The sequence below is a fragment of the Myotis brandtii genome, unplaced genomic scaffold (genome assembly GCF_000412655.1).
Source record: "Myotis brandtii unplaced genomic scaffold, ASM41265v1 scaffold285, whole genome shotgun sequence".
NCBI lineage: Eukaryota > Metazoa > Chordata > Mammalia > Chiroptera > Vespertilionidae > Myotis > Myotis brandtii.
This window is the reverse complement of record NW_005360891.1, coordinates 1031915-1048272: the sequence shown is the minus strand read 5'-3', so window position 1 is coordinate 1048272 and position 16358 is coordinate 1031915. Positions and strand designations below refer to the sequence as shown.

The 16358-nt window shown below is 36.4% G+C and overlaps 1 protein-coding gene across 1 annotated transcript in view; it reads right to left on the bottom strand.

The window, feature by feature from the left end:
• Positions 1-16358, bottom strand: part of CSMD3 (CUB and Sushi multiple domains 3) — an 888294-nt gene that overhangs the window by 209566 nt on the left and 662370 nt on the right. Inside the window, exon 32 of the mRNA XM_005869050.2 lies at positions 3635-3751. Coding sequence (XP_005869112.1) covers positions 3635-3751 — 117 coding nt within the window. The remainder of the gene's footprint in view (positions 1-3634; positions 3752-16358) is intronic.

Genomic DNA, 16358 nt, shown 5'->3' with positions numbered 1-16358 from the left:
CCTGCAATTTGATTTTGGCTGCTACACTCTAGGTGTAAGTGCATATTAATAAAAATATTTCAACTCTAAAAATATCAACAGTTCTCTTACATTCTAAAGCACCTTATGTAAACCAAACTAAAAATAAAATAAAATCTGTCCTCAATGTGTTTGGCACTTCAAATAATGCACGACGATTAAGCAACCAAACCATAAGGGAAAGCAACTGTTATTGAAATTTGAAAGATGAAGAAACATTAAAACATATTTTGTTAATAAAGTAGGGTGTTTTTAATCTACAAATCCAATTGAAATAATGTAATTGTATAGAATAAAGTGAAATTCTAATAAATGCTATCCAACTGACCTAGAATTATTATTTTTCTAAGTATATTACACACTTGGAGTCCAGCAGAATGAATATTCCTCAAGTGAAACTAATATCTGAAATTCAAATGAAATCCAATGATGCTTATGAAGGCATTATAATTGACAATTCATTTATTGAGATAAACCGAAAGATAGGAATTGACTGATAGATCAAATAGTATTCACTCAATCAAACAGTAAAGCAGAGTCACATACATGCACATTTAACTTATATGAATTCATTTCTACACCAGGTAAAAATAATGGAAATAATCTGACCTGTGTAAGAAACCAAAATAGCTCGTCTGGTTTTATCTGAAGAAACTGTTACCTGTTCTGACATTGGAGGTAAAATGTCCTGTTAAAATTACTCAGAGACAATATGGCTTGTGCAAAATCATGTAGATGATCTTAATGGGATATTTAAGGTATTTCAAGGGTAATGACTATATGTGATTTTCTTCTTATAGAACAACTTTGAACCTTAATCCATGTAAAAAAGGCAATCCCAATGAATAAACTGAGTGTATTTGACAGATATTATGTTAAATAAATTTACAGAGTAAAATTCTAAGAGTGTATATATATATTCAGTATATAAAAGATATAAAAGAAGACATGGTTGCAATTTGGGATAAATGACAAGAAAAGAGAAAATAGTAAGAAGTGATATATTATCAAATTATATTTTAAAAGTCATAAAATAAAGCCTAATGTGGCAACAGAATGAAATTATGGCCGAGTGAGGATGAGAGGAAGCAGAAGCAACCAGGAATTTTATTTGTACAAACCCAGTGACTATTGCTTGATCATCTCACAGTAAGTAGGCAGAGGTAAAGATAGGAAGTAGTCAATGATCAGTATTTATTTAATTCTGCTGGTCTGCTCCCAAATTTTAAGGAATCATTAGGTAACTGGTGATCTATTGGAGACGTGAAACACAAGATATTCGTTTTTGTGCTTTAATCACACAATATAAATGTTTTATTTTTAGCCACACTACTCTTAAGACTCTAGTCCAATCTGGCAATCCATTTTATTTCATCTTTTTGGAGGGGAGGAGTCTATGAATGTGAACATAAAGAAAAATGTGTGTGTAGGTGCACACATGTGACTATGACTTGCTATGTGTTATTATGCCAATCACTTATATAAATTATATTACTTAATTATCAAATAACCCTATGAGGTAGACATTTGCCATCTCTCATTCATAGATTTTAAAAGTAAGACCCAGGCTGATGATGTGACTTGTCCAATGAAAAAAAGCTAATTGGGATGGGCCTGGATGCAGAAATCTTACTCCAAAACTGGCATTCTGAAACCTAATGGTATTGAGCACGAATTATGTGAAACATACTCTGTATATACAATCTCATTTATTCCTCACAACAACTCTGCTCTGCAGACATAATGATCCTCATTTTGCAAATAAAGAAACTGGGTCTCAAAGAGATTATATGATTTTCCAAAGACAGAAAGCTAGGATGTGATAGCTTAAATTAGAATCCTAGTCTCTTTAACTTTACATGTACTTTGAAATAAAGAATGATGACACATTTATAAAATTAAATTTAGTTCCTTTACTAATAAGTCAAAGTATATTTGATTTTATCCACAAATAATCCAATTTTGTTTAAAAAATTAGTGTTAAAAACCACCGACTATTGGTTGCACAATTTTTACATTAAAAATTAAATTTACCTTACATTAAGCCTGTTAAAATCAAGATTCCATTCTCTAGAAATCTGTTAATATAATTTTATCTTAATCACTATTTTTTCTCTTTTTAAACATACGTAGGCTACTGTAAAACATCACTAGGTGATCAGCATATCTATGTGTCAAGCAAGAAAATAACTATTTATCCTCTTTTTCATTCCTGTGGCCACAGGGCATCCCAAGAACAGAATATAATAAAACAAATCAATGGCTTCTCAAGAGGACTCATATAGCCATGAAGTCTCTGGGATCTTCACTGCTGCGATCATGTCCGCAACCATTTCTTCATAACAATTTTGGCAGCTGGACACTATAACTCTTCTAGCAAAGAAAGAACTGTCTTGGGCTCAAAAGGCAAAAAATAAACACAATTAAGTAGATGATGTTTCTCTTTCTAAACTATTGTCCTCTTCACAAAGAGGTCAAGTCTGACTCAAATGATCAAAATGCTCTGAAGAAGAAATGTTTTGTAGAGTACAGAAATAGACACCTTGCTAATGCCGGCATCATCACTCTAGTTCAAGGTTGAAATAAAAGGGTTAGTACTTCATTTCTGATGACAATGCTCTCTCACGTAAGTTAAGAACCTTGGACTTGTTTCAGAAGAGAGAAAAGGAGGATATATAGGTTCTATCTGGTTATAAGAAATTGGACTGGAAGCATCAGCTTATTTTATATATTAGCAGAAACATCCAGATATGATCCAAAAACCTTGATATGACAGTATCCATGTCCTTCTGCTCAAATAGTCACCCAGACCCCACACAGCCATTACAGCTATAGCAAATCCTTTACCATATAACACGATGCTGCAAATCTAAATTCTAGAAGTCTGAACTGTCAGCCTCTTTCTCACATTTCACTGCTCACTAAATTTCCTTTGCCCATCCACCCATAAACAGAGCATAACCTGGGTTAGACCCAGCTGGATCTCAGAACCAAAACCTTTAGAAGCCAGGTAAATGGCTCTAAGACTTGTGATCAGGGAGACACAAAGGCAGCAAAGGACACAGTCTTCTCAATGTGGAACAGATTGCCAGGTTGACAAGATGAGCTGAAATGTCCTTTGCTGTCTTTTTTTATTCGTTGCTGTCCCAGGAACGAAGTGCTCAAAAACAAAATTATTTCTTTCTGGGAATGTGTCAATAAAGTGTAAAACTTATATGATTGTTTATTTATGTACTTTTGTCATTATTATAATACTTCTATATTTGACTGCATATTTTGCAGATCAGACTGCTTTATGCTCTGGTAATTTCCCATTTTATATCATTCAAGTATGAAGGCACTTGCAAAGTTACTGGATGTACTTATTTTTAAAAATTAAAAACAATCCTGTTTTCATTTTTATATTGTTGTTCACCTGTGTATTTGACTGTAAATTCAAATTGAATAAAATGACCTCAAATTTTATTATTACAAAGCTATCTAAAAGGATTGCAAAGTAAAGTACTTTATGAATAGTAAATATTTTCATTAAAAAACTAACATTTTTGAATAGCATGTAGTGAAAAATAAAGATGTCTGTAATGCAATGCTACATGATGAGATGAATCTTACTTACCAAATTCCTTGGGAACTGCTATAGAATAAACACAATTATGTCCCACACTGTAATTTTTTGGATAGTTTGGTGATAGGACAGTGCCTTCTGAACCTGTTGAACGACTTCCACATGGTGCTAGAAAATAAAAATGAAAACACATTATTTTTAGGAAAAAAAATTAAAAATCATATTGAGACAGGCCAATAAGCCAACACAAGTAAAATAGGAAACAGAGAGATAACTGAACAACTGGCCGAGCAATTTACAGTCAGATAGAGAAGGTCACCTCCCTTGAGATAACATCTAGGCCTCAGTTGTATTTCTGCCCTAAGCCAGCAAAGTAGCAAAACCAGGTGGGCAATGCCAGGACCAGCTGCAATGACTAACGACCCCCTGCCCCGGCACTGATCAATCAGTAGAGACCAGGACCCTGAAAGAGCACGCCTGGAAAACTGATGAAGATTCTGCTCAAACTCTCCCCTGAGACCTCTCTTAAGATTCCTGCCTGCAAGAGAGAGATGAAACCCAAAAGACAAAGGACCCAGAGCGAACTCTCCCTCTGTGGAGCAGCCCACGCCATTCCCTTCCCCCTTTCCTTCCCCAACTTCTTCCCTCACAGGCACGCATCTCTTCAACTCTCAGGGGCCCCATGAGACTTGCAACCAGGGGAGCAATGGGCAGTGGCAGCATGTCCTGGGCCAACCTCCCAAACCTGTCTTCAAGGGCCCCTTTTCTTTCACTTCCCAGTGAACCAAAGCAGCCCTACCTAGGTCTCTCCTGCTGCTTCTTCTATGCTGAGCCCCACTTTGTTTCACTGTCCCCAGCTTGAATAAATGTACCCGCACAGTCACCTGGACTCCTATTGTGAAATCTTTCCTATAGGTCAGTGATGGCGAACCTATGACACGCGTGTCAGAATTGACACGCAAACTCATTTTTTGGTTGATTTTTCTTTATTAAATGGCATTTAAATATATAAAATAAATATCAAAAATATAAGTCTTTGTTTTACTATGGTTGCAAATATCAAACAATTTCTATATGTGACACGGCACCAGAGTTAAGTTAGGGTTTTTCAAATGCTGACACGCCGAGCTCAAAAGGTTCGCCATCACTGCTATAGGAAGTCAAGAACCCACACCCTACTGCCAGCCCTAGGAGGACCTGCTTAGGGCCAGGTCCCCTGTCTGGTAACAATATTATAAGCATTTTCTTAATATAAAAATATGGCTTCTAGATTTTAAGGCATATCATGTTTCTCCATATTTTAACAAGATCCCCCATTGTCAAGTACTTTAAAAATAAAAAAATTGTGCACAAAAGATTTTAAACATCAAGATTTTATTCTTCTCAGAAATAAAGTAATATAGTAATATTGTAATGATGCTATCTCTAGAGGTAATAATGGTGGGCCTGATTTCCTTTATGATAAAAGTGTAATGATAATCATCTCCATAATGATAAGAAATTACATATGCAAGTGAGAAATTGTTTCACTTCCAGGCTTTGAAAATCTACTGAAAAATCAACCCTGATTATGCTGTCACCAAATTATTTCTATACATGGTACAAGGATGGCTGTACATTTACTCACTCATCTAGAGAAAATATTCTCTCACCAACCTTTACCTGTTTATATAATTTACATTTAAATCTGAGGATATGCTGATGGTGATAGAGGCAGACTTTTTGCTACCTCAGCCCCCAGTGTGCTATGTTCCTAAAAAAGTTGAGGTTGAAACCAATGTTTCTGGAAAATTCGTAGGTGGTTGTTTTGTTGTTCACAAGAAATGTGAATGCATCAGAGAGAGAGACTGAGCTACTAACAGAGATTTAGGAATACAAAGCATAAAGAAGATAGCTGATACTCTTTAAGTAAATGAAATCACCAGGAAAGTATGTAGAATGAGAAAAGATGGCCAAAAAGGAGGTCTGGAGAATGCCCAGGTAGGATCAGACAGAGGTTACTAATGTTGTGGCCCCACCCCATAACAAAGAAACAGAATTTCCGGAGGATGAGGCCCAGAAATCAATATTTTAAAAAGATTCCCAGGTGATTCTAATGTGCAGCCAAGGTTGAGAACCACTGCTCTACAGTGTAAGTAAGGGGGTGGCCTTACTTATTGCACCTGTAAGTGCACAGGAAGCCCAATGTTACTGCTCCTCACCTTTATCAATATTAAAACTGATGGGTGATTTCTTTCAGCCTACCTCTTAATCGGCTTTGAACTTGTGCAGGATTCCCCTCAAACACTATATATGAAGTTTTTGGCATAATTAATACAGTAGCTTCAACCAGAGCAGCAAGCCAAATCCAGCCCAAGCCAAGAGAGGTTTTAACATTTTTAAAGAGTTATAAACAAAACAGAAACTAAGAACATGTAACAGACGTGTGGCCAGCAAAGCCCCAAATGCCATTTGGCCCTTTACAGGAAACATTTGCTAACCCTTGAAATAGAGTAGGGAGGAGGGAGCTAGAGTAGTTGGATGAAGAACAAGTGGTGCATAAAGAAATTCAAAAGTAATCAGAATCTTAACCATAAAGGGAAGGAGAATGTAGGGAGTAGCTGGGGGCAGACGCAAAGCTCACTGAGTTTTTGTTAATGTCGTTTTGTTTAACAGTGAAGAAGTCTTCACAAAGGGAAAATGGGGGCACTGACATGGAGGCTTGGAGAAGATGAGATTAGCAACAAAAGCGGAGTGACTAGTTCTAAGAGGCATAAGTGACATGCTCCGTACCTGAGAAAAGGGCTGAAGGAGGCAAAGGTTTGGGTTTATGTTGGCAATTTATTGGGGGTAATGCCTGACTTTTCTGTTGACGAGAACTGGATGGGGTGTGTTATGTGGCTTGCGAAGAGGCATGAATGTTTGAAAAAGTGAAAAATTTTGATTGATTCCTGACCAAAGTTTAAAATATAGCAATGTATTTAAACACACACACACACACACACACACACACACACACACACAACATAACAGCATGTTGTATTGTGATGGTGGCTAATAAATTCTGCCTTTTTTTCTTTTATTTTCCATAAAATGGTAATAACTAGTTATACTTATAGATACTAAAATTAGAACTCCCCAGGATAACAACAAATTGACAGTGATGATAATACGCAAAGGTGCATCACTCTCATCACTCATTATTGTTTGAAATTAGTCAGGTGTGTTCTTATTTCAGCACTGATAATGTTATTCAACCGATAATGTTACTCTGAGATAATCATTCAAGGATAAGTAGTATGTTTTATGTTAAACTTCCTTTCTGATTTAAGGTGCTCCAAAATTACAATACTTAGCATGTATGTGACAAAACTCTTATTTTTAAATTTGGAAAGTATGAATAGCAATGAGAGCTTCTGATTGAAGTTTAGCTTTGTGACTTAGTCATGAATATTCTGTCATTTCACATTAATGTGCAACTGACAGCTCAATTTGTTCTGTATATTTTATTTTGCATAATTAGGACATTTAGCTTATGTTGACAATAGAATTTATAAATATAAAAAATAAAGGTTTTCATTTTAAACCATTGATGAATATATATGAGGCTGCATATAGCCACATCCTTACTAATATTATGTTAGATTCTATTATTTGTACTGGTAGCAGTAATTTTATGTTTCATCTGGTCAGTGATTACAGCACAGCCTAATTCATACTCAATTGTGCTGAATACTGTAATGACTGAAAATATTTTATGTAGCATATCAATATCATAAAAAAGGGAAAATGAACTACGCATTGAGATACAGTTTTATTGTAATCTGTTTTATATTTATTAAAATCTAAATGAAATAATGACTAAGTCAAGCTAACTTTACTAATTCTTCTAATATTGGTTCCTAAATGCTTTTCACATTCTCTCTCCCTGTTTTAATTTCATCTTGTTGGCTAGTAGAGAAAAGGGCAGCCTTTATCTTTCTGGCTCTGTTTAACAATCAGTAGAAGATAAAAGGAAGCCAGAGCTTTTAATTCTACGCTTATTTTTGCTATCTGATTTACACATGTGGGCCTATTGTTTCTCCAGACAGCTACCTTAAATCTGGATTTTAATAGATTTTTTTGTAGAGCACATGAATTATGGGAAGAAATGGTCCTATAGTTAACTAAGTTTGGGAAATACACGGATAAAAGAAGCAAGGTTCTTTCCTATAGGACTTCATTGAGACTTTAGTAAAGTTTGGGGAATATCATGCTCTTTCTTACAAACTTATTTGATCATGGAGATTGTTCAGTGAAACATCTCACAGGACCAATGTTCCCCAGGACACTTTTCAAAATGCCAGGTTGATGATTATAAAATGTGCTATCACTTTGGCAATAATTCTAGCATTTATATTATCGACTGTAATCAATTATGATTTTGCAGCACTATGGAACTATGTGTTATGTATACATATAGAAACAAAGTGGTTATAGAGCCAAAGTATTTTAAAGATTTAAAATGCAAAAATTAGCCCATTATAAAGTGCCATTATTCTTGATAATAATAATGCCATTATTCTTGATACTCTCTCCCTGACTTTTGGGGTCCAATACATCATTGATTTGTAGCTTGCACCCTCTGTAGCTTATCAGCCTCTCTCTCCTGTCTGCCAAGGTAGCTGCCACAGTCCAGACTCCCAACAATTTCCACAAGAACTCTTCCGGTGGATAACCAGCTCACCTCATTTCCAAAAGTTCTTACCACTGCTAGTTATTTTTCTAACACACAAGTCTTAGCAACTCTTCTCTTCCTAGAACAGTTTTGATAAATAGTAGGTCCTCATAAATGTCAGTTGGATGATTACATGAACTATGCTTGCAAGATCAGGCCCCTATAAAATGGTGTTCATAGTCAGCACATAAAACAAACATTTCATTTGGTTGAAATAACCCCAGAAATTCACCTAAATCCAAGGCAGAATTGAGACAAACCCTCTCTTAATAAGTCCATATACTGGTAAACCTATTTTTTCTTTATGTGATTAAAATCACTATTATTATGTAAAAGATTATGTATCTTTAAACATTAGAAATGTATCCAAAGATAAGATTTTTACAGTATGAGAGCCACATGGATACTGAGTTCCGCTGAGGAAATAGCAAACAGCCAAATGTCTATCACTTCACCGTAGCAAATCCATGCTAACATTTACTCACTCTGGAGTATTCCCTCACTGAGCAAGTGAAACCAGCCACACAGTCTAGTTATGTGTTATTCTTTCTCTTTTCTCTTTCTCTGTCCACTTTTTAAAAAAAATATATTTTATTGATTTTTTACACAGAGGAAGGGAGAGGGATAGAGAGTTAGAAACATCGATGAGAGAGAAACATCGATCAGCTGCCTCCTGCACACTCCGTACTGGGGATGTGCCCGCAACCAAGGTACATGTCCTTGACCGCAATCGAACCCGGGACCCTTCAGTCCACAGGCCGACACTCTATCCACTGAGCCAAACCGGTTAGGGCTCTCTGTCCACTTTTTAAAAATTTTTTGGCTGAAATTGATTGTTTGATGTGTATAAGTAAGAGGTGCCCATGCTGTAACTATACCGTATATGCTTCCTCCGCTCCTGAACTATGAGCAGTGATGGAACAGAAAGATGTGGTGCTGCCAGGGAAACCAGAGGATGAGCCTGCAACTGAGTCTTACGGCTTCTAGCCAGCCAATGAAAATACTTCCTGCTGTGGCTTGATCATGTGTGTGGGGTGGAGGAGGAAGATGAGGGTGATGACAGTCAGAAGCAGGAGGAAAAGCAGACGCTGGAGGGGAAGGAGGAGGAGTCTTCCCACTGAGCGAAACAGAAGGATCCCAGGCCATTTACAGGGAAGAGGTACTACTTGAATCTCAGGGATTTTATAATACATGAAACATAGCCTCAAGCTACTTGCAATTTCAATCTGTCTGCTCACTTGTGCAATGTATAATTTATTACCAAATATACCCTATAATGAAAATTATTATATAATGTTTAATTTTTTTCTCAGAAAGCAAGTTCAGTACTTTTAAAAGTGATGAATTCTTACAGGTCACAAAAGAGCAATATGATATATTAAATCAATAATTTACTAGATGTGGCCTGTGACTCCTTCAGTTTGAAAGAACTGCTGTACCTTACAAAAGTGCTGGCCCAGGTCTAGTACAATCCTTATGCCCTGATTGAACGTCACACATCATAAATCCTGGTGTAGAATGTGTTTGAAAGCTAGATCTCTCATGGGGTCTTTTCTTTATTTCTAAAGAAGGACTTTCATAACCTTAATCTCTGTGATGTGAATTTGTAATGCAGACAGCTAGACAGCCATAACTGCCAGTATTGACTTTAAGATTAAAATTACTATTGCTTCTTTTTCTCCCTTTGTTCAAAATCTTGATCTTAGTAAAAAATACCTAACGATTCATCTATACATTTGATTCTCTTCTTCATGTCTCCTATGTAAGCGTATATACTTCATTTTGTTTATCTGCCTTAGAGCATAAGCCTCCGATAAGGCTATAGTATCATAATGGTGATAAATACTAGTTTAAGTAGAAATCATTACTCTAAGTAACTTTTTTTATTTTGCTCTTCATTTTCCTCTGCATTATTTTGATATGTGTACATTTATTTATGTGCTCTGAGTTTTATATCGCTTCATCTGTTCACCTAAATATAAAAAGCAAAAAATCAGTCTTTATTATATGTGAATTAATTTTGTGTTGTAATTCCGTACTCTTGTTTCACACTGGAGAAAATAAATCCATCTCAATGTTGTAACCAGTGGCTTGTAAACCATTTTAATGACCCACTAAGTCAACTTAGTAGGCTATGAGCTTCTACATCTGTCACCTCACTGACTGCCTAGACACAGTCATTTGATTTTGCTGGCTAGGAAGGCATTCTCTTTCTCTCTCTTTCTCTCATTTTATCTTTATCATTGAAAGTATTACAGATGTAGAAGGCATTCTCTTCATCCTCCGGCACACGATGAGTTGTGTTCTCCATCAGAGATGTGTTCTTATGACAAAGCCTTAGGAATGGCTGTATTCCTTGAAGATTTCTTCCATGTTACTATATACAAACTCTACTAATAGTAGTGATCTTGTAGTTCATGTCTAATACCTAATCACTCATTTTTATCTCATTTTCAAGATTGGTATATAATTCACATACCATACAATTCACCTTTTTAAAATATAGAATGCATGTTTTTCTAAGAGCAGATACACAAAGTCACATAACCAACCCCACTATCTCATTTCAGAATTTGTCATCCCCAAAAGAATTCCTGTATTCATTAGCAGTCATACCCCATTCACTCTACTCCCAAGTCCCTAGCAATCCCCAACCTCTGATTTTATGGAAACTGTATGTGAAGACAAGTTCTTAAAATGATTTTGATTGAATTATTGACACTTTTAAAACACTCAAATTATTTTTCATCACTTAGTTTATTCTTATTTTTCTGCAAGTCATAGATCTTTTATTTTGAAAAATTTTATTCTTGAAAAATACTTAAAACAGTTAATATATTAGTATAAAGTAAGTTTAGAGGGTAACAATATTTTATTAACTCCTACTTAGTCTCGCTACAAATGCTGATTCCTCAGGAAAGTCTTCCTGTCCTCCAGACTGCTCCAGAAGCTCTCATAATACAACACTTGAGCAGTGACTTTTAGGACATTGATTGCAACTTGTAATAATATATTTATTTGTATGGCTCTTTATTAAAGTCTGTCTCTATCTCTAGATTCCAAGATCTATTAAATTAAAGTTTCCATGTCTTTTTTTTATTATTTTGCATACAATTTATACCTCTGGAGCCTAGTATAATGTCTGTTTATACGATAAGCTTCATAAATTGTTTATAAAATTTATACCCCTGGAACCTAGTATAATATTTGTTTATGCAATAAGCTTTATCTATACAATAAAATCAATATAAGGAAACATAAAATACAAATTATATTAATATCTTTTCTTTGACTAAATGCACAGAATGCAAAACTCATGGATATCTCAAAGCCTTTGTTTAGAGCAGCAAAGCAGAATGCCATGTAAAACCCAAAGATTTGGAATCAGAAAAGACTAGGTTTAATTTCCACCTTCACTATTTATTGGCTGAGCAAGCCTTGGAAGAGAGGCAAATCAAACTAGAACAGGAAGTGTCTGTTAGATCTGATATATGAGGTGGGCTTAGGTAAAATGAATTAAGAAACTCCAACCTACTCCAGATTCATCGGGAGGCGATACAATGAGGCTTCCATAAAGGTCTTAGGAAGATGAACTGACCTCATAAATCTCAGGAAGGGACACAAAGGGTAGTGAAAGGGCAGGAGAAACTTCCCTGGTGTTTTTGCCAAATTCTTCTCTTGAGACCATTGGAGGTGCCTTTGATTCCCCTACCCAGGGCATTGTCTCATGGTTTTTATTTTCCTCTCTTCTTAATTTTTCCTAAGGATGAAGAGCAGAATACTCCATCCCAAAGCAAGAGGAACCTACAACTTCAATTCAACTACTTTCTCAAGGGGTGCCCAGCTGTTCGTTCATGGTCAGTCCTCTACTTTTGTGGACTCTATTCTTTACAAGTCCAGGGAGAAAAAAGAGCCGACAGTATTCGTGAAAAGGTGGAGAAACTTGCCCATCTTCTTCTTGTCTATATACTTCAGGGGTTCTTTTCATTGTTCCATGAATTTTAGATGGGGGGTGGGAATGTCTATATTTTTACTAGACCCTAACTGAATTTTTTTTCTAACTGGACGTTAGTATTTTCTTTAATTTCAAATGTAGGCAACAAAGCACAGTAGTATTAAAAGTAACTGGGACTTTGTCACCAATAGAAATCACAGATATTTTTATATTACATTATAAATTATGCAGATACCTCAAAATATTTATGCTCATCACTACTAAAAATTATAGCAGTTTTTAGACCTGATGCTATAACTTTTAATTAAGGCACTGATTAAGAAGCAACATATTATTACATCAAATGTGGTTTTTATTACAGATTTTAAGTACATTGTAATTAATTTATCTTTCAAGTTTATGTATTTTATTTTATTTTATACTTAAAAAGATGGTTCTAAGGTCTATTTGGTTCATAAGACTGCACACACAACACACACACACACACACACACATACACACATACACACACACATACACACACACGGAAACCCTGTGCGAATTAGATTCATCTACTCTCTTCCTTAAGGGAGCTTGCCTCACAGATTGTTGCTTTGGCCTAAGGAGATCTAAAAAATATTAGTTTTATTGGAGGATTCTTTCTTTTCTGCTCTTTTGTCTCTTCCTAACAGTACAGATCAATTCTTCCCTGAATCAGAAAAGTTCTAAACCTCAGATTTGGAACTTGGGGAGAAATGCCCAGTTATAGGATTGGCTCAAGTTTAAGGCTATTTAGAACCATAGCCTAAATATGGTTCATATTTACTCACTAACTCTCCCATTTCAATGTAACTAACTAGATTTCTGTTTTGGGACCTGAAACCAAATTCCTGGTTTCCCAGAGACAAGTTCTATATTGTCTCCTTGTATGCATACATATCCATTAGGAATCTTGGAGTGAATGGCTCACTGGTTGAAGTGTAAATGTACTAGTAAAATGAAAATTTTTCTGTATTTTATAAAAGGGAAGAAACAGCAGTTTCCCCTCTCCTCTCTCAGAGTGTCTCCTCAGAAATATAATGGAGCAACCTTTTCCATTTTACAGTGCGAGGCTGCTGGCTGTCTGACCTTTGGAAATATAAACACATACTTCTGAAATAAACTCAGGGTTCTTAACAATAGATATAAGAGACAAGGTGCATCAATTGGTCTTTCAAGGAGATAGTGTTCTTTGTTCTTTTTTAAATGTACTAGTCTACATTTGCATGAGATTCTGTCTGGTCTTCCTAGTGTGTTTCACAAACTGGCTACAATGTGTATTGTATTCCGGATATGCTTATTCAATACTAAAACTGCTTTCTTTCTCTTCAAGGTTTTGTGGAATGACCTTTGTTAGTAGGATTTTTGTTTTCCTAATGAAGGTAGAGATTTGACTGTTCATGATCCAGTCTGGAGTCCCATTTCATTATAAATGTCTCTTGTCTTATTACCTTAATACCATTATGTAATACAATGTATACCACACCATGACTTCTAATAGTTATTGTTATATACATTATTTTATGTATCAGCTAGAGGCCTGGTGCACGAAAATTCGTGAAAGGGGGGTGCCCTCAGTCGGGACTGCCCCCCTCTCACAGTCCGGGAGCCCTCAGGGGATGTCCTACTGACAGCCAAAGTCTCAGTCTGGCTTCCCTCTGTGGGAGGTGACCGGGCTGATCAGGGGAAGGCGCCGCCCCCATCACCCCACCACTGCTGCCACTGCTGGCTGCCACGCTGCCTGCCCTTGGCCATCACAGCCACTGCAGCTTTGCACAGAAGGACATCCGGTAGGACATTCGGCTGTCTGGTCTAATTAGCATATAATGCTTTTATTATTATAGATAAGGAAAGAATCACTGGGTTAATTTAACTTGGTTTTTTATTTTTATTTTTTTATTTATTTATTTATTTATTTTTTTAATATATTTTATTGATTTTTCACAGAGAGGAAGGGAGAGAGACAGAGAGAGTCAGAAACATCGATGCGAGAGAAACATTGGTCAGCTGCCTCTCGCACATCCCCGACTGGGGATGTGCCCGCAACCCAGGTACATGCCCTTGACCGGAATGGAACCCGGGACCTCTCAGTACGCAGGCTGACGCTCTATCCACTGAGCCAAACCGGTTTCGGCTAACTTGATTTTTTAAACTTTTTTTTCTTCAATTCTCACCTGACGACATGCCTTTTTAAAATTGATTTTAGAGAGAGAGGAAGAGGAGCGAGAGAGAGAGAGAGAGAGAGAGAGAGAGACATCTATGTGAGAGAGAAGCATCATTTGCTTGCCTCCCACACATGCCCATACTGGGATCGAACTCACAACCTAGGTGTACCCTGATCAGGAATCATCCCTCAACCTTTTAGTGTACAATGACGCTCCAACCAACTAAACCACCTGGCCAGGGTGTTGATTCAACTTTCTGTATAAATAAATTCTTTTCTGTTTTTCTGCAAAACCTGGCAGAACATTTGAAAGTTATGTTTGAAGTCTGACTTAAAAATAGAGTACCTGATAGCAGAGAATGGAGGCATCTTAGTACAACGAGAGGCTACCCATCCAGGTGACTACCCCTCTGGAGATACAGAGCAGCCATTCAGATGCCAAAGGCAGGGGAAATAAAAATGGTTTAAATATGAGCTCCAAATCCGTGGTCACAAGAAAATATTCTGTGAATTACTGCCATTGATTTGCAATCAAGTTGCTTTTTACATGGGCAATCTACGTAGTATGCTCCAGAATCCACAGCAGCAGGGATGGATTTATAACAATGTCAGTGATTCTCTAGGCTAGCAGGCAGGAGGCCAACTGGAGTGGTAAGGTACATAAGTGTGCCTGGAAGAATTAGGTGCTTAGTAACATCTGCCCCTCTTTCCATTTCCTTTTAAATAATACTTTCCTTCCATCCTATGAAAATGAAATATGCTTTGGTCTTATCCCAATACTACCTTAATTTGTTTCAATACAAAATACATTTCACTTCTTTGTAGAACATGGTTTTCATACATAATCTGTATATTATGTCTATGAACAAAATTCCTATGTGTAGCTGATGAAAGGCAGATATTTGATGATACTCAGAAATAATTTACCACTAAGTCTTTGTTTTATGAATCTTTCATCTACATGATTTATTTATATCATATATTTAAATGAGATAAAATTATAATAGTTCAGTATATTAGACTAGATAATCTCTATGTACATTTATAATGAAATGGGACTCCAGACTTTTTTCACATCTCAAAACTGTATACACTTCCAGGACAGTTGAAATAAGGAATCAATCTAAGGCAAGTTATGCCATTTAAGCAGGAGATCTGGAATAAAAGTTCAGTTATTTATTTCTTCATAGAGTCTAACAATATGATTTAATTAAAAGTAGGCCACATGAGGTTACTAATGAGAGATAACTATAAAGTTGAAAAGCTATAATTACAAGATAAATAATTTTTTTTTTGTTTATTTCAAAGTTTTCCTTGATTTGATAGGGTAAGAGGGTTTTTTTTAAAAAGTTTTTATCAGCCCTAGCCGGTTTTCAGTGGATATGGATAGAGCGTTGGCCTTCGGACTGAAGGGTCCCAGGTTCGGTTCCGGTCAAGGGCATGTACCTTGGTTGCGGGCACATCCCCAGTAGGAGGTGTGCAGGAGGTGGGTGATCGATGTTTCTCTCTCATCGATGTTTCTAACTCTCTATCCCTCTCCCTTCCTCTCTGTGAAAAATCAATAAAATATATTTTAAAAAAAGTTTTTATCATTCCTTATATAGTTAGTTGGCAGTTGAACAAAGAATGATGTCAGATAACTACTAGATGTCTAATAGTAACATATTCAAATTTATGCACTTTGGACAGACTTATGGATCATCAGTGATCCAGTTTCTTGATTCTTTTAATTTCCACCCCCAGAATCCAAGACTTAGGTTAGCATGAGTGAAATAAAGTTGTTAAAAATAAGCTGCAGCCCTAGCCGGTTTCACTCAGTGGATAGAGCATCGGCCCTTGGACTAAAGGATCCTGGGTTCAATTCCAGTCAAGGGCACATACCTTGGTTGCAGGCTCCATCCCTGGCCCTGGTCGGGGCATGTGCCAGAGGCAACCAATTGAT